The sequence below is a fragment of the Nylanderia fulva genome, unplaced genomic scaffold (genome assembly GCF_048542155.1).
Source record: "Nylanderia fulva isolate GAGA-0341 unplaced genomic scaffold, ASM4854215v1 Scaffold2, whole genome shotgun sequence".
Lineage (NCBI taxonomy): Eukaryota > Metazoa > Arthropoda > Insecta > Hymenoptera > Formicidae > Nylanderia > Nylanderia fulva.
In genome coordinates this window covers 6,454,725-6,475,028 of record NW_028190263.1, presented here as the reverse complement: position 1 = coordinate 6,475,028, position 20,304 = coordinate 6,454,725, and the positions used below count along the sequence as shown (strand labels likewise).

At 33.8% G+C, this 20,304-nt stretch overlaps 1 protein-coding gene across 2 annotated transcripts in view; it reads left to right on the top strand.

Annotated features, from left to right (window-relative positions):
* fax (failed axon connections) overlaps positions 1 to 20,304 on the top strand; it is a 36,721-nt gene continuing 16,417 nt past the window's right edge. For both annotated transcript variants that reach the window (XM_029318269.2, XM_029318268.2), the window contains exon 1: positions 1 to 579. In XM_029318269.2, coding sequence (XP_029174102.1) covers positions 232 to 579 — 348 coding nt within the window. In that variant the 5' untranslated portion in view covers positions 1 to 231. The remainder of the gene's footprint in view (positions 580 to 20,304) is intronic.

Below are 20,304 nucleotides of genomic sequence, written 5' to 3'. Positions count from 1 at the left end.
CGTAGAAGGGGAAGACGGGACTCGCGAGCGGACCAAGAAGGAACCGGCCGGCGAGCAGAAAGAAGCGACGAGTGCTTGGCGTACGGTTTGTGTGGTGCGCGCTACCAAGAGAGAGAGAGAAAGAGAGACTAGAACTCCACGGAGAGAGTGTACGCGGATATTGAGAAGGAGTAAGAGAGGCTTCGAGAAGTGACTTCGCAGGAGTAGCTCCGAGGAAAGAGAGAAGCAAGAATGACGATGGCAACCGAGACGGAGAACAACGGGCCGGAGAGCAAGGAGATCAAGGACGTGAAGGAGCTGAAGGAGGCGCTGAAGGACGACGCGCCGCCGGACAACAAGCAGGAGGATAAGGACGCGGCGAAGAAGGACGAGTCGGCCGGGAAGAAGGACGACGACGCCGCCGCCGCGGCAGCCGGTGCGACCGCGGCGCCGGCGAAGGCCAACGTCGTGCATCATCCTGATTACGAGAAGGATGTTGTTTATCTGTATCAGTTCCCGAGGACGCCGCTTCTACCCTCATTGTCCCCGTACGGACTCAAGGTGGAGACGTGGTTGCGACTCAACGGCGTCAAATACGAGGTAAGGCTTTCCTTTTTTTTTTCTCTCTCGATTTCATCAACATATCCGAAAGATTTTCGGAGGATATTCGGAGAACATCCCGAGGAATGTTCGAATGTCATCTGGATATCCTCGGAATATTTCGGGGTATATGTTGTGCTGTTAGGGTTCTTTTTCTCCCGCGGACCAAATCGGTCCCCTAGCTTTTCCTCGCGTGCGTGTTCGTGCGTGTACACGCTGGTCCCCAGCCCGGCGAGGGAGAATCGATTTTCTTTATCCTGCTCGCGTCGAGCGCTAGACTCCGTTTTGTCCCTCTCTCTCTCTCTTCGTTGGGCGATGCGGTGACTCTGCGCGGCCGATCGCCTTTCGGAGTCGAGGGATATTTTCGAAATATCGAAATATATGTCATACACTCCGCCCTCTCGGAGTGTCAACGAACTGAGAGAGAGAGAGAGAGATGAAGATTCCTCGTAGTTTTCATATCAATGTTACATAACGCGATCGAAAAATATTCCCTGTGTCGTCTCCTCTGTCAACAGTTCCATTCTCGTGAATTAAACTCGCGAATTGCCTAGCGATTTAAATCTTAGTGTGTCTTCATCGGCATTCGTAATTTTATATCGAGCCGAACGTAAAAATATTATTCCCCGCCGATTTGAAGTTAAGGGTGATTTTTACGTCGCCGGGGTTTCCCAAGACGCGCGCGGCTTCAGAAATCAGGGTGTGGATGAAGGGGAATGCACTCGTTTCTGGTGCAAAGGCCTGTTTACGTACGCGCGCGCGTTTGTGATTGTTTCTCTCGATCGGTTCTCGCCACGGGAAATGGATTTCGATTTCGTATATAAATGTACGACGCGCCTGAAGCGTTATCGAACGAAGCTATTATAAGAAATCCCAACGTTTACACGGTATATTTTTGTTTCGTCCCACTTAACATTACGTTTTCACTTACACGTCACATCTTCTAAAGTTATCAAAGTGCATAATCTTCGAAAATTATTTATATATATAAATTATATATTTAAATAAAAAAATATATATATTAATTTCAAAATAGTATAAATTCGAAATTAGTGTGCTTTAAAAAAATTGAACGAACTGTCATCGATGTACGAAAGTAAATTTTAAATGTTGTCAACTCTTCTCTGAAATGATGTGCTGCTAGTTAAACGAGAAAAAAGAGAGAAACTGTCATTAAACGTCAAATTGTCACTTTGACATCTATGACGTCACTCGACGTCAAAATGACGTATGCTTACCATCTGGGTGTCCGGACTTCCATCGCTGCAGGATAATATCGGAGCATTCCTCGCGATAATTTCCATCGTATACGACGAAAAACGCGCGCGCTTATAAGTGCGCATCGCATCGAGGATGATTATCGTGCTGCGACGCACAATTAAAATGCATGCACATAAAGACGGCCTTCGCGCGGATCGGCTTCAAAATGGCGGCTGCTGTCAACTTTTGGAGCCAGTGTATTCGATCTAGGCGTACCCCGGTAAAGAGCAGCAAGTTTTCGTGTTCGTGCGAATAAATTTATTCCCCCCCCGACCGGTCGATAAAAGGACGATTATCGTGACGAAAAAGTGTACAACGAAACTTTTTGACGCGCAAATTATGATTGCGAAGTATACATACATCGAAGTTGAGAAAAAAAATTTGAGGAAAATATTGGTACACACACGTGAATGAGAATGTCTTTTTATCCCTCTGTGTTTTTGGATTGAAAGAGAGAAGAGCAAAACTGTAAAAATATATCGACAGCTCATATAGAGAGCTTTCGGAAACATGCACTTGTTATGCTTCTCTTGCAATATCAAATGTCCTTCGACCGTGTTTGGAAAAAAAATTGTAAGCTATCTCTAATCTTGTGCACCGTGTTTTTGCATTCCGAAACCCCATATCTTGGTATTAAATTCAATACATTTCTCTCTGGCTGGATTATATTTATATACATATATATTTTTGACTATTTATTATATATATATATATATATATATATTTATACATATATCCATGAAATGTTATAATAATCGGTAACACACTTTACGAGATTCTCGTTCGTCTTTTATGGGACAATTTACGGGAATTTGATGATTTCCGAACATTTGCGGCTTATTGAAACGATCGGTCATTTCTTTCTGCTCCGTGATTTTATTGACATAGAAAGCGGGGCATTCCGCTTCTGAAAGACGGCAAGAAAACGATCTTAAAGTTCCGTTTTATAATCCGCGCTTGTTTCGCGTTTCCTAAGAAACGAACACGAGTGACAATCTGTTCGTTAAGGCTCCTAAATTCTCTCCGCATGATTGTGGTCAAAAAACGAGAAAGCACAGTTGAAAATTTTCTGTTTAATTTAACAGATGTTATATGTTCCAAACGATCCACAGAAATTTTTGTGTTAATTTAATATAATACGGATTTGTTAAATAGAGACACAAATACTGTGTTGGTATTTTAACACAAAATAAATGCAAAATTTCAAGTAATTTAAATAAACTTTGTGTAAAATTGACATAGAGTTTGAATGTGAAAATTAACTAAAAATATATTAATTTTAGATTTTATCATTTCTACTTGTAAAATAAAAAAATTAACATTTTTTCTGTAAACGAACAGATAAATCTTGTCACTAATAAAGCAGAATATATTTATTATGTAAAATTAAAAATAGATACACATTGTGTGTTATTTTTACATCTTTTTTTAGTTGTTTTAATAATTTAACAGTTAAGTTCAATTAACATAACAGTAATATATTAAATTAACACATGAATGTGTTAAATATTTAACGGGGACCGTTTGTAACATGAAAGCACAAATTTTCCTACTGTGAACACACGCTGAAAATTCTTAGATATCATTTTTAAAGAAAAGATATTTCTGAGAAAAGATATTTCAGTGAAACGATACTTCAAATGGCTTTAGCACACTTAAAATACCTCGAGGACTATTTTTTTTACCCTTTATGGTATCAGATTTTGTCATGTGGAATGCGCATGTGCAAAAATCAGACAGAAGTCTCATATTACAGTCATTTTACAGCTGTTGATTGATTATAAAGGGAAAAAGGATAGTTTCTAGGTATTTTAAAATTGTGCTATATTTCATCAAAATATCTTTACTTCAAAATGCTATCTAAAAATGTTTAGCGTGTGTTTTCTCGTTTGTGACGTCATAATCTAACATAGTCGGCGAGGAAAGCCTTAAGAAAAAAAAAATTCGTCGAGTTTTGATCTCCCACCATTATCAGATATGCGATGATATCGCGATATAATATCATATCTCCGCGAATTGATCGAAGAAAATCGATTGTGCTCTCTCGCAATATCGTGCGAGATTCGCGCGAGGACGCTTTCTCGCGCGAAAGTTGAAATTCTTCCCAAGCGTCCCGACTCGGCTTAATTATCGCGCGATTCATTAGAACGATATTGTGAGCGAAAATCATCGCTAATGATCGGGATAATGGCCAATTGAGAATTCGTTTGCCGGTTCGCTTTTGTATCTTCATTGTCGGCTGCTATGTAGTCGTTAGCTTAGGAGCAGCGGGTTAACGGGCTTTTCACATTTTCATTGTTAGAAGGACTGAGATATGTATATTGAATGCTTCTAACTCTGTGTGCACTACCGACGTGGCTTGAAAATTGCGTTGCAAAGATATAAACAGATCTATCTTAGATTATAATAATTTTAAACGCAGAATTTGCTCCTCTTTTCTCGCGATATCGAACAAATTAAAAGACCCAAGAGTTCATTTACAGAGAGATTTTTTTCTTAGAATTTTTGCCCGAAAATTATGGTAATCGTAGGACAATTATATGTGGTATTAGAAGAATTTTATAAGAGTTTCTCTAATTAATATTTTTACCACAATAAAAAATAAAATATCTATCACAATAAGATATAAAATATGTTTGATTAATTTTACTATATATATGCATATTAATATTTTTATCGTAAATATTAGTCAGAGAAACTCTCTCTTTTATAAAATTCTTCCAATACCATATTGTCCCACGATTACCATAATTTTCAGAGTAAATTCTAAGAGAAAATTCTCTTCGTACACTAAAAAGTGTCTTATTTTATTGGAAATATCCCGCTCGTTCAATTTCACTTCGAAAATTTCTCGAACAATCTGCGATACAAAATATACAATCCTAATGAAAATCACGGCTGTCATTTTCGCGAACGATCTTTTCATTTAATTATAAAACTCCTTATAATTAACTCCATCAGGAAAATATTGCGAAAACTTTTTGCGACTATCTCTTCTCGTCGATTTAGCTTCGTAAAAACTATAATGCTGGGGGCACTAAAAAAACATTTCGAATCACTGGAGTATAAATTTTCCGCGAGTTAAAGCTCGGGTAGAAAATTCCGCCGGCGATCTCTAGCCTGGTTATCGACCCTCGTGACACATTTGTCTTCCTTCTACATTGTCTACTCTTGCCTTTACCCCCGCGAGTCGAGTCGTTACCCCGACATCTGTTGAACATAAATGCTTCGGAAGGGAGCGGCCGATGTAGCAAAAGCGTTCAAGGCTCCGCTAAACAGAGGAATGCCTTTCATTACTCGAGTCTGGCTTCCTAACGAACTTGTAAAAGGAATCTTCAAAGAAACACGCTCTCTCTTTCTGCCAATAATCTAATCTACCTCCATCAATTATAGCGAATTATCGTCGAAGAATGATTTTTCAATAGAGAAAACTCGGTGATGTTATCAATACGCTTGTTCTAAAAATATCGTCGTATCTAATTTTGACATGGAATTTCTTTCAATGCTAAAGCGTGTCTAATAGATTATCATCATTAATTCTGACTTAATCTTAGACGTATCAAACTTGTACACAAGCTATGAATAAATATGAAACGGCCACAAAGTTTGCGTCGATATTAAAAGCTATTAATCATTTTAGAATGATAATTCTTTGGCCATCAAATTTTTTGGAAAGACAATTAGATACATTTTCAAGATTTATCTCTGATGATATAACAAAGTCTTATTATTATTTATAGCAATTTTTCAATTTCTTTTCTTACATTTCTATTAAATTAAGCTTTTATCTTAAATAAAGAACCAAATTTTATGATCGATTCGCAGAGCCTTGAAGCGCCATATAAATTTTTAATTTGCAATCATTTATATAGATTATCTCGATATTGGAAAATATTTATTTAGCATTTGAAAACATACAATTTACTCGGGATGTAAGTCGTACCATAATTCTTCGCGTTAGTTATTTATTTCGTCCCCCTATTAGCTGCGTCATAAATATAGTATAATGCTAAGAGACGATAACTGTCTTGCTGTAGGATCATGTGTCACGAGATGTCGTCTGTCCCCTTTCTCACTTCCACCATATATTTTCCCAATGAGTAGCCATTTCGACCGCGAAATGACAGAATTGGGAGAAAAGAGGTCACGGGTAATATAGAGGAAGTCCCTATTGAACTAATCATTACCAGGATAGCTACAAATAACGAGTGGCACGATCGAGATCAATTGATCGAGTCGACCAACTTCGAACATGTGCTAACAGACCACCGGGAAACCACTCTCGCACAGTTTCGAAATGCAGACACCTATAGTGTGATATTCGAGAAATTCCTTTTCTATTTTTTTTTCATTAACACCTTTTTAAAGTAGGACACCGATATCATTCCACGGTCTGGAGATAACACGAAGAACCGTCCTATATATCCGGACAGACGTACTTTCTTCCACCTCCAAGTCGCGGAACGACCTTTTTTTATTATTATTATTATCCCAGTTTCCGCACAGTTAAAAAATTCTAAATTTAATATATCACATGTCTCAAATAGTCCACAGAAATTTTCGTGTTAATTTAACATAATATAGATATGTTAAATGGAAACACAAATACTGTGTTAATATTTTAACACAAAATAAAAGCAAAACTTCAAGTAATTTAAAATAAATTTTGTGTAAAATTAACATAGTTTTAATGTAAAAATTAAGTCAAATATTAATTTTATCATTCCTACTTAGAAAATAAAAATTCAACATTTTTGTTCGTAAATTTTAACAAATAAATCTTATCACTAATAAAACAACATATTTATTATGTAAAATTAAAAATAGATGCACAGTGTGTTATTTCACATATTTTTTCAGTTGTTTAATAATTTAACATTTAAGTTTAATGAACATAACAACAATATATTAAATTAACACAAATATGTTAAATATTTAACACAATTTTAATGGGGACCGTTGTTAACAAGAAGACCGAAATTTTCTTACTGTGCGAATTTAATTATTTCCGAATATAAAACAACCTTGCGCGAAATGTATCTGAAATAAATTTGAAGAAACCCGTTTTTAACGCGATAGCTAATATTAAATGCTGAAAATAAAAAACTATTTAATTGATTGGAATGTATTTACACATTTCACGATATCGTTTCCTCAATTTTCTGAGCGCACACGGAAATGCTTTTCTCCTTAATGAAACTATCACTTAAACGCGCATCTTTGTATGATGTATATATCTTGATATGAGGAGAAAAGTAAAACTCTTCAGACTTTCGTCGAGACAGCGCTAAAATGTGTGTTAGCGTCATTCGAAGAATGCGGTTTTGTTCCGCTTTTTCCAAACTTTGCAGAACCAATCGACGAAATCGCATGACCGTCGAATTCTTTCGTTTCCGCATTCTTGCTTTGAGCAACGTTCGATATCCGATTTCAATGATGTGGAATAGATTAGATATTAGATCGCTGAACCCCTATTAAAACCTGGCATTCTTATCACAACAATTTATAAATGTTCCGTAAGGCATAATTAAATGCTTATCTCTTCATTAATTTATTGCTCTAATCACGAATTAATATTACAGATAAATATTTTCACCTTTTTTCTACATAATTATTAATTGCTTATGTAGATAAAAATAAATATACCAAAAATAATTGCGAGTTAATTGTTTGAAATATTGTACAAATAGATTTCAATAATATATTAAATTTTTATAATTCTAAGTAAATACTACAACTATAACAGTTAAAAATAAGAAATTGATAATAATTAAAAAAAAAAAATAATTAACAATAATTTACAGTAAATTGCTATCAAATTGTTTCTCCAATTAATTAATCATATACATATCTATTTCGATTAATAAAATAATTTATTCTGAGAAACGTTTGCGAAGCTTCCAATTTTTTTTTAAGTCAGACATGAAAATGGATGAGTAATTTTTACAGGTAACAAATAATAAAATTATAAATTCTTTCTTTCCCTGTGATTGCTCCGTCATCACCCGATGCTTCCCCGAGATTCCTTTTCCTCTTTATTTCTCTTCTTTGTTTCTCTTTTACGACACACTCACACGCCACTTACTAGCGAAAACACGGTTAATTATGATCGCTAATCAGCGCAACACGATGACGATCGCGCGGCACTTTGTACGACATTCCCAACATTAATATCGCTTACTTTAATTTATGTTGTAACAGGAACGTGAAAGAAAATCACATTCAAAAGTTCCGATCCGCTCGGCGTTGAAAAATAGCGCAGTCAAATTCACACAATAATGCTATCTCTGTTCCTAAACAATTTTATACTATTTTTTTATTATAATACAAGTATAAATAAAAATACAGCGAAATTAAAGATAAATTATAATCGCAGAATACAAGCATCGAATGATACGTGATTAGAAAAAATATTATTATATATATAATAACGGAGTTTTCAATAATGACTGTTGTCATTAAAAACTTATTAAATTTTTGTATTTGAGAATATTTTATTAGTGACTGAGAATTTTGAAAATTAATATCAACTATTGAATCAATAAAGCGACACTGCACGAGTTAATTGGGACGCAATAATGGTGATAAATAACCACATAAATTGACGATTGTTAATTGTATTAAACGTAAGGAATCGCGTTTGACAATGAGATGTATTATTCACAATTCATACATACACGCATACACATTCAAAATCTATTATTGATATATCTCTGCTTCTCTTAGTGTTTATATTTTGAAATAGAATACAAGAGCCGAATTTTGTTGGTATGTCACGCTAGTGTTTACGTTTTCTTATCATTCACTCGAACGAGAAGATAATATTATGAAATGCTCCGTATTATTATCGTTTTATCTCTCGAATTTATGATACGCGATTCAGAAGTATTAAATTACGAAATTTTCGGTAACGACTGTTTTTATTATTAAATCAATCTTTGTATCCGTGATATTTTGTTAATGATCGAAGAATTTAAAATATGATATCGGCAACTTTATTATGCAACATTATACGGGAGTTGATAGCTAATTGGAATGCATATTTGTGAACATTTGAATTGATAATCGCTAATCATAATAAATCGTAGCGAATGCGATCGCGTTTAAAATCTCTATTTACATACACACATATATATATATATATATACATATATTATACACTTGTAATCTCAGGATTTTATATCACATATTTATATTATATATTTTATACCATACATTTATATTATATATTTATATTATATTTTATATATATATGTATTTGATCTACAATATATAATAATATAAATATATAATATAAAATATGTAATATAAAATCACTCTAAATCATACATCTTCTATTATTCACATTATGACACACACATATGTAATCTATTATTTATCTTCATCTTAGTGTTTATACTTCGAGGGATAATGCGAGAGCGCCGAATTTGGCGAGGTATGCAGCTATTGTTTACGCTCCGTTACCCTGTTATTATCATTCTCGCGACGACACTCGAACGGGAAGGTAACGGTATGAGACGCTCCATATTATCATCATTCCATCTTCTGATAGTAGTATACTAATGCGACATACAATTATATACGTTAACGACAGAGATAGCATTGCCTGAATTTGACTGCGCGTTCTTTCAGTATCGAACGAGATTCGTGTAATCGTAATCTTCGCGTAACCCTAACCTTCGCGTTCCTTAAATCCGTGGCGGTATGACATGAAGTTGGCTATTAATATCGAGAGTGTCGCAAAATGTCGCGCAATCATCGTGTTGTGCCGTGTAGTGCGATCGTAATTGACTGTGTTTTCGCGAGTGAAATTGTGCGAGTGTCATAAAAGGAGCAACAAAGGATACTCGAAGAGAGGCATCGTTCGATGACAGCATCCGCCATGTGAGTAATTTATAACTTAAATTTAATTTATTTACAAAGTTAATCGCTGCCTCTCTTCGCGGCAGAGAAGACACTTTGACAGATAATCGGAAATTGGATAAATAATCGATTTTCGCCGCGAACAACTTTCACGTATCTCTATACGAGAAATTCATGCAAATTGTAGTCTTTATGGGAGAAGGAGAATTAAAAAAAAAAAAAAAATAATAATACTTGTGTCGGAAGAGATGGTGGGGAGGTTGGAAACGAGGTTGAAGGATCGAAACGATTTCGATGTAATCGGCGCGCAAGAAGAAAATAATTTTCCGTCTGACGTAGCGCACGAACACTTACGAGTTAATACCGCATTACGATGTAGAAACAATTGGCAAATTATTAAGTGCCGCATCCGCCCGTTAATCCTCTCGGAGTGTTCACACGTGTTTTGCACCCGTCTCTGTCACGGGGTTCCCACCACCAGGGTCACCCGACTAGGAACGGGTGGACGTATAACAGTTTTCAACCGATTAGATTTTGCTGCATACGCATCTCGAGCCTAATTAATGAGAATTCGTTAATAGCATTTACTGCGAAAATCATGGTAATCGTGGGACAATATGGTATTGGGAGAATTTTATGAGAACTTCTCGGATTAATTTATCATAATAAAATATATTTATTACAATAAAAAATATTAATATGTACATATAGTAAAATTAATCGAACATATTTTATATCTTATTATGGTAGATATTAATATTTTTTACCATGATTTTCAAGGTAAATTCTAAAAGAAAATTCTCTCTGCGCATTTTTTAAGGTAGTCAAAATCAAATTTTTTTTATATCGAATACACAGTAGTTTAGGATTCTTATTTCGTGAAATATTATAAAAAATTTTTATAAAAGTTATATATAATATAGAAAACACTTTATTTTTCTACCAACTCATTCGTTTGTATTTTAATATTTATATTTGTACACAGAGAGATTTTCTCTTAGAATTTACCCGGAAAATCATGGTAATCGTAGGATAATAAATTGTATTGGGAGGAAAATTTTATACGAATATGTAGTAAAATTAATCGAATATATTTTATATCTTATTGTGGTAGATATTAATATTTTTTATTGTGATAGATATTAATGAGAGAAACTCATATTAAATTTTGCTTCCAATACATATTTTATTATCCCACGATTATCATGATTTTCAGGATAAATTCCAAGAGAAATTCTCTCCATATATGACACCAAAAGGTGTCGGTTTATATTGCTAAAATAATATATAAGTGAAAAGTTGCACAATTCTCGAAGGTTTTATATATTATCGCGAATTCAAGAAAAGTGCATGTTGAGATTTCCGTTCGGTTCATCCTGGTTTATCGCAGATGAGGAAGGAAAGGGCGGGGCGACGTAAGAGATGGCTCTTGGAGCCGCTGCACTCGGTGCAGCTGCACGCATCTTTGACCTTCGATTGCATAGGCGTGGATCACCGTGGTTCACGCTGTAAGAAAGTTTTTACAAAAAAACGACATTTTAATCAATATTCGGACTTATCGAACTCGCATTTACTCCAATTAAATTTTATTTTATTTTATTTTTTTTCGTGAAATTACGGCAATTATTTATATAGGCGGAAAAATTGCAAATTATCCCGTATTCTGTTCCTCTGAAATCTTAACTTGTCGAACTTTATTATTTAATTTTAATATCATCCGATTCTCTTAATATCGTGTCTTAAATCTCGCAGCTCAGATCAACGAATCGGTTTCAAGTGATTAAGTTCCGATCGTTTCCTGAGTAGATTCCTACTTAGATTTCACTTAGATTCATATCTATATATAGGCGTTATATGCTGAAGGAATCCTCTGATAAAAGTGGGACCAATCAGAAGCACATACCACGGCGCTTAGTTTTCTTTACAATTATAAGCGACTGCACATCGCGTTGGGATTATTTTCGAAGGGTACTATAAAGTACATAATCAACACGATCGAGTTATGGTACGGGCTGGGTCGCTCGCAACTTAACGAGCCGTGAAATTAGCTGAGTCATAGGATTTAAACAGCATTCTACGGGAGAAAAAACAAAGTGCTCCCCGGTTAAGTTAGAAGAAGCCGCCGACGATATTTTTCCCACCGCCTCTCGTTCGTTTCCTCTTCTTTACGAAGGTTTTCTTCTTCCGATTATTACGAACCAAACGTTGTTAACCGTTACGGAACGGTGTTGTTCGTATCTTGAGAGAAGATGCACGCACAGTTGAAAAATTCATGTTAATGGATATCACATGTCGGTCTACAGAAATTTTTATGGTAATTTAACATAATACAGATATGTTTAATGGAGACACAAATACTGTGTTAATATTTTAAAATAAATGCAAAATTTCAAGAAATTTAAAATAAATTTTGTGTAAAATTAACATAGTTTTTATTAAAACAGATAAATATTGTCATTAATAAAACAGAACATGTTTATTGTGTAAAATTAAAAATAGATGCACATTGTATTATTTTTGCATTTTTTTTTCAGTTTTAATAATTGAACATTTAAGCTCAATTAACCGCACATTTAAACGCAACAGCGATAAATGAATATGTTAAATATTTAACACAAAAATTTGAACGGGGACCGTTTTTAACAAGAAAACGCAAATTTTTCTACTGTGCGCGAATTATGTAAAAAACATTATTAGAATATGAGAAGAATTATGTATACATGTATTTATGGGGAGCAAAAAATTTTCTTTAAGAAAATGAAGAAAAAAGTGCGCCGCGGAAGATAAGTTCTTCTTGAATATGAAAAAGTCGGACAAAAAATGATACAAGCCGTTTTGTATAACCTATTTACGATAATGTTTATATGAGAAAATTCTTAACGAAAATTATTATTAATCGGTGGACATGTTTCCGCCACTATTTCTGGAGCACGAAGTATATTTGTACGGGATGTCCTCGATTTACTCACTCTCCTTTCAGCCACAAACGCTAACAGATGCAACACGTTTTAACTCAACTAAACGCTATCTTAATAAAGATTTAATTAAAGTTTTAATTATACTTAATATTGCAAATCGACATATTGCGATCGACATTAATTCCATTACATTTTTATCGATAAAAGATATTTTTACATTTATCGAATAGAGAGAATGCTTGAAGTAATACGAGTATCTCATTGATGAAAAAAATGTAAACATCGTATTTTTCTCCGAGGAAGCATCATTCGTACACAGAGAATTTTCTCTTATTGTTAGAATTTATCCTAAAAATCATGCACTGTAAATTTTACATATCTTTATGTAATATATTACATATTTTTTTACAGTGTGGTAATCACGAGACATGATATTGGAAGAATTTTATAAGAGTTTCTCTGATCAATATTTACCACAATAAGATATTGAAAATATGTTCGAGTAATCTCACTTTTATTTTACATATTATTTTCTATTGTGGTACACAGAGAATTTTCTCTTAGAATTTACCCTGAAAATCATGCACTGTAAATTTTACATATCTTTATGTAATATATTACATATTTTTTTACAGTGTGGTAATCACGAGACATATGATATTGGAAAAATTTTATAAGAGTTTCTCTGATCAATATTTACCGCAATAAGATATTGAAAATATGTTCGAGTAATCTCACTTTTATTTTACATATTATTTTCTATTGTGGTAAATATGAATCAGAAAAATTGACAAAATTCTTCCAATGCCGTATTGTCCCACGATTACCATGATTTTCCGAATAAACGAGGGAAAATTCTCCCGGTGTATTTTCTTAAAGGCTTAAAGGAACACCCGGTAGGTAGTTTAGGGCGCGATCTGCGTATTTATTTTCTTGATTTTCTTTTGACGGAGAGGTACAAAAATGTGAATAGCGCGCGCAGTGTAGATATATATGCATTCCGACTACGCCACTGGCATAACCTGTTTTAAGGTATATACGTAGTCGGATAACGGCGTTGACCGTGATTATCGTCCGTGGTGCCTTCCGAGAAGCTTTCGAAAGGCTACGAAAATACAATGTCAAACCGGGAAGTGGAGGAAGAAGAAAAAGAGGGAACGGAGAACTCCTCTAGTCGCGCGTTTACGTACGTTTCCGGCGATTTAAAGAGCGCGACCTGCCTCAACCGTAAAGTAGGTGCATATTTTCCTCACCTCGCCTCACCACATCTCACCTGCAGCTCTCTTGTCCGAGTAGCCGAGTGCATACGTACCTAAAACTACCGTGTATATATATGTGTGTGCGCGTGCGCTCGCGAGTTCGTGCGCACCGCGCATGGCCGTCATCGGCAAACATCACTAATAATCTGATACGTATATGCGCGTGCAGGTAGAGATGGGTAGATAGGTAGGATGAAAGTTTGCAAGTAAAGTTTCACGTCCCGGACGAGGAACTCGCGATCGATGTCACGTCAAACATCTCGCGACGCGCTAATTTTTGCACAACCACACGGGGCGTTTCACTGCAAATCGCGACCTTCATTTTAATGGATGGAATTCACAGAAATTATGCGTGTAAAGTCGCGATTTTGTCTCCTGCGAGAGAGAGAGGAACTTTCTAGCCTTCGACATTGCGCGGACAAAAATTTTGCTAATTAAGGTCAAACGAAAATACGTATACTTGGGAAGAAATTTAGATACCACATTATTAAAAGATTATAATTATTTTGAAGCGAAGTTTACGAACACTTGAAAGATTAATTTAATTTTTTGAAATTTCTTCGAGTTTTTGCTAACAAAGATTTATTTTTATTTTATTTACTATTTTTAAAATAATATATTTATTAATTATTAAATTAATTATAAATATAGTATTTACTAATTATCAAAATTAAAATGACTCGTCCTGACGCATGTTTTGATTAGAGAGAGAATCACTTTCTTTTTTCCATCTTAAGCGTATTTTCAACTTTAGAATCTTTCGCGATTGGAATGTGAACATTCTTATTATGAACCAAGCTATAATCAATGTATTTTTTTATCTAAATGCCTTATTACCACATACCATACCTCGAATGCAGTTAGTAGCATACATATTTTATTAAAGTTTCAACGTGAGTGAATTATAATTGTAAAAAATTCTTATATCTTCTTTGTAGTAAGTCAAGTTTTTTGATTGATTGATGAAGTATTTTGAAACGATTTCCTATCAACATACCGAGACGATGAAAATTCGTCGATATTTACATTAATAGAAGATTAAATTATCTATACGAAAGTTTTACAAAAATGAAATAAACGATATGTATAACTAAGTGCGATTAAATCACTTTCTAATATATTCATTAATTTCCAAACGTGAATATTAGTAAAAACATGAAGACAGAAAATCATTTTTATTTATTCTATAAATTTTCCAAATTCTTTAAGTGAAAGATATGAATAATTCACTCTCAATCTAATTATGTAGTAAATTTAAACAAGCGATAGCTTTATTGAAGTGTCAATCGATAAGGATATTTAGTAACAAATAAATGAAATTTTCTATACACGTGATAATATTTTTTATTTGAAGTAAACGAGCGTTAGGAAATTTTTTTTAATTTTTACTTTTATATTTTACTACACAGAGAGAATGTTCTCTTAGAATTTACCCTGAAAATCATGAATAATCGTGGGACAATATGGGATTGGAAGAATTTTATAACAATTTATCTGATTAATTTAATTATGCATATAATAAAATTTACTATGTACATATTAATATTTTGTAATAAATATGTAAAAATTAATTGTAGTAAATATTGTACGATTACCATGATTTTCAAGATAAATTTTAAGAGAAAATTTTATCCGTGTAAATAATTCTAATTTAATAAAAATTCTCAAATGTTTAAAGAGATTTACATAAGCAGTTTTAAAAATTATTATCTACAGAAAATTATCTATATGAATCGCCATATATAATTTTCATCTCCATCTTATCTAAGATGAATGTACATATTTTATCTCATCTTTGTCCGGCTAATTTGAAGATCATCTAAACACAACAGTGATTACATTCAACTCTAAGAATCTCATATCGCTTGTTATTCGAGCGCGTGCCAAAGGCCGCTTCGCGTCAATAATCATTCGACATCCCGAACGGATTGAAGATCGGTATTCATAAAGCGTTTCTCCCGCGACAGGACGCGACAACGACGACGACAAAGAGGAATGTATATAAGGCCGATCACACGAACGAACGGGCGGTGGCGGTCGGCGATGCTCCTTTATATAGCGATGCGAGAGCTTATGTCGCAAGATGGACAGCAGCTCTGTGGAACGCCATGCCGTAACGTTGAAACGAGAATAATGCGATGCGGGAATATTGACGAGCTGCCGATGCCTCGGTTAGAAAACAATTTTCCGCGCACGCAACTGCGGAATTACTTTTCGCGCTTTGCTGCCCTTCTCTCTCTCTCTCTCTCTCTCTCTCTCTCTCTTCGCGGAGTTATGTATGCATTCGCCACCGTACATTCCACAGGCCGCCGGATGATTTATGCTCCTTGTCGACCTGATTAATTCTTACGGAGCGAGAGACCAGCATCTACATTCCTAAACTCCGTACTCGGTGTTTATATCGATATTTATGATATTTTCCATTTGCATATGTGGCCATGAAAATGTGCTCTGTTCTGATTTTTCACACTTTTTTTAATATTATTTTTGTGACAAATTATTCGGAATATTCACAATTTATTTATTTATTTTATTTTTATCAAATATAACGATTAAGAAAAGAAGAGTGGTGTAAATAAAAAATATATGAATGCAATAAAGATTATTTGTTGTCTTCGATTTTAATAAATTAACAGACAAATGTGCAATTATGTATGCAAGATAAAGAATAAATAATCTCTCTCTATATACTCTTAATGCAAGATATACAAGTTAAATCTATCAGTGTTTATATCGATATTTATGGCATTTGCCATTTGCATATATAAACATACACATACATACAGGTATGCTGTAAATGTGCTCTGCTCTGATTTATCACACTCCTTTTTTTTTTTTTTTTTTTTTTTACCTATTGTGACAAACGTGATTTATTGATATTTTTTCCACGCGGGATTGTTTTACTTCAGAAGGCGCGGCTGATGTTAAATGTGACGATAATAGTATCACTTTACAAGATCAGTAAACATTGCTACAATATAATATGCACAACATACAATATGTATGAGTATGCAAATAAAATTATATTAAAAATATATTCCGCAAAAAAAAATACAACAGAGAGAGACAATATTTTGAATATTCAGTTTCATCCTAATTAAATATAATGATTAAAAAAATAAGAGTAATGTAAAAAAAATCATGAATATAATAAAGATTATTCGTTCTTTGATTTTAATAAGTGAACAGAAAAGTGCACATTTATGTACACAAAGTTAAAAATAAATAATCTCTCTCTATACTTTTAATGATCTTGATTGCAATATTTTGAATATTTATTCAAAATTTATATCTTTTATTCTCATTAAATATAACGATTTAAAAAATAACAAGAATAATGTGAATAAAAAATGCATGAATATAATAAATTCGTTGTTTTCAATTTTAATAAATTAACAGAAAAATACACATTTATGTGCACAAAGTAAAGAATAAATACATCTCTTTCTACACTCAAGTGATGCAAGTTAAATCTAAAGAATTTCAACTTTTGCTTTCGATCTTTCAATAAAAAATCAACAAATAAGTAGTGTCAATTTTTATACTGATTGCTTTATTTTTAGATCGATTTATTGTCAATTGCCGGTTGATAAAAATGAGTTTCAATGCTAAATTCTTGCATTCTTTGACTAATCAGTCTCAACGCGCGATGACATCTTGTAATGCATCGCTACTAATGCCGGTCGTAAATTAAACGATTTCGAAGTATGTATATACGTACGTGCGTTACGATTAAGCGAGCAGCGCGAGTTTTTATCGCCCGACACGATCGGTCGCTCGGCGCAATTATTCATGAACCGAATGACTCACCGGAATGGTATATCCTGGAATCGAGTCTTATAGTTACCGGCACGAGAGAATCACTGCAACCTATACTATCTCGTACACACGCTGGAATTTCGCTCGGAATGTCGGTTTAGATATAATTTTTCGAGGACTTCGTGATTAGCACGCGTCGTTGCGAAAGCGAGAACGAGTTAATCGCGAGTAGGTAGTTTTCTTATTGAGGAAAAGGAAGTCGCAGATTTTATTATTTTCCTTAATTTTCTTCCTGATGAATATCTATATTTTCTCTCGTCCCTCTCTCTATACATACAATCGCTAATTTTAAACAAAAAAACAGAGTTATATATTTTTTCTCATGTTATGAGCCTTATATTTTATGCTAAATTCAAAATATATCTAATATGTTATATATTATATGTAACTATTATATATATTGAAGTATTACATAATTAAAACCATATCGACGTCATCACGAACGTCTGCAGGAGAGGGAGCAATAAAGAAATTAAGCATTTGCTCTCCTGTTGAATAAAGGCTAGAATTTATTTGCGTATTTAATACTTAAAAAATGAAGAAAATAAAAAAATTAATTATGTCCTTCTTGGAAAAGTCCTGCGGACACATGTTCATTTACGAGAACGACATATGTAATTTCGCACATTTCGTGCCGTTTAATGCGAGATCGTTACATTTAACGCAACCTCGCGATTATCTGTCGTTTGACGTGTAAAAAATTCGCTCCTCTTTTAAATACGCAGTATGCCCGTGAATACAAACACTAATTACGTCGCTCTCGCGACACGCGTCCGCATAATCTTGTCCGCAATCCGCGCAACGCGATCCTCTTCCCGATATTATCGATCCCGTTACGCGATATTATCTGCGGTAAAGCGAACCTGAGAGTTCGATTTTTCAGATGCACAAAAGATCCCTCATCTGTAATCATCCGTTCTTTATTTCAGAGATTGTTCTTTGTTCACCCTAGCTGCTCTTTAGATTTTTTCGCTTTCTTGGGACTTCATTTTGTTCTTTATTTAACAATTTTTTTCCTTCACATTTCAATTTTGTCCCTCATTTTTTACTTGACATTTCAAATGTCATACTGACGTTTGAATTTCCCGCAAGAGCGATGTCAATTATTTGTAATTAATTTCAATTAAAAGACTACGCGATCATTTAGGTCGCAAATTAATTTGGAAACATCTTGAAGCAAAGCCCTAAACTTTTCAAGTTTGTCCTACTGATTTTCTCTTTAAAAATAATCTCGACAAATTTTCTCCAAAGTATTAGTTATGTCATCGTCAAAAGCGCACGATACGACGTGGTTGTAAATTATTCGAACGATCTTTTCCAAAGGCGAGACGAAATTCGTTATCCTGTCTTTGTTTAGCTCGATCAATCGTCACGCATTTATTTATCTTTTTTTTTTCAAACGTCACGTGAGCGAGGACAGGACTATGCTTTGGTTATCGGACGATAGCAAAGGGAAATTTATCGCTTTGCGATAAAGCGAATCTGTGAAAGCCTCTGTGTCCCCTGGGTGGTCTTGGATTTCTTTTGGCGAAGTCCTTTAGGTTCCTACGGACGATATTCAAGATGCTCACTTTGTGTGCCATCTCGGGAAGATGTTAAAGTAGAATTTCTGAGAATTTTCTTAGAGAAGGTATAACTGGAAGCACGATCGATTTTCCATGAATGCGGCTTAAAATATCACATCGAATCTTTAACGTTGCATTTTTCTACGTATTTATATGTATATACTGATTATATCAATAGTATATATATATCTGCAGCTTCTATCGAGAATTTTATTTCTAACTCTTATCGAATCCGAGAAATCTGAATAAAATTGGAATTTAGGTTATTATATTTTATGTATGGACTTTTATGTTTTTTTTAATGAGCGCGATACGAGTTTTAAATTAGTCAGATAAATGGGGAATTCTTCTCTTATACAAACACTGGCTATTTATCTCTCCATTGCCTTTGTTTGAAATTCGCGTGATTCTAAAGACGCAATAAGGATTAGCGAGCAATGGTCATGTAAATAATGTGTACGAGGCTATATATATATATATACACACACCTATACACCTATATATATACACGAACAATATATACATTGTTCTTTTAACTTTAACTGCGCGTATAAAGCGCGGCGTATCTGCATGATGCGATTCAGTAAAGCAAAGAATGAAGATGTAATTCAAAATGGATGCGTAATAGTAGACCATTTTACCTCCAAGATGTGTTTGGACATCTCCTGATAACAAAAATGTAGTCTAAAATTACACAGTTGAAAAATTTCTGTTAAATTTAACAGATATTCCAAACGGTCCACAGTAATTTAAATGGAGATACGAATACTGTGTTAATATTTTGACACAAAATAAATGCAAAACTTCAAGAAATTTAAAACAAATTTTGTGTAAAATTAATATAGTTTTAATGTAAAAATTAATTAAAAATATGTTGATTTTATCATCTCCCACTTATATTATAAAATAAAAAATCAACATTTTTGTCTGTCAATTTTAACAGATAAATCTTGTCACTAATAAAGAAGAACATATTTATTATATAAAATTAAAAATAGAATAATTTTACATTTAAGTTCAATTAACACAACAATAAATGAA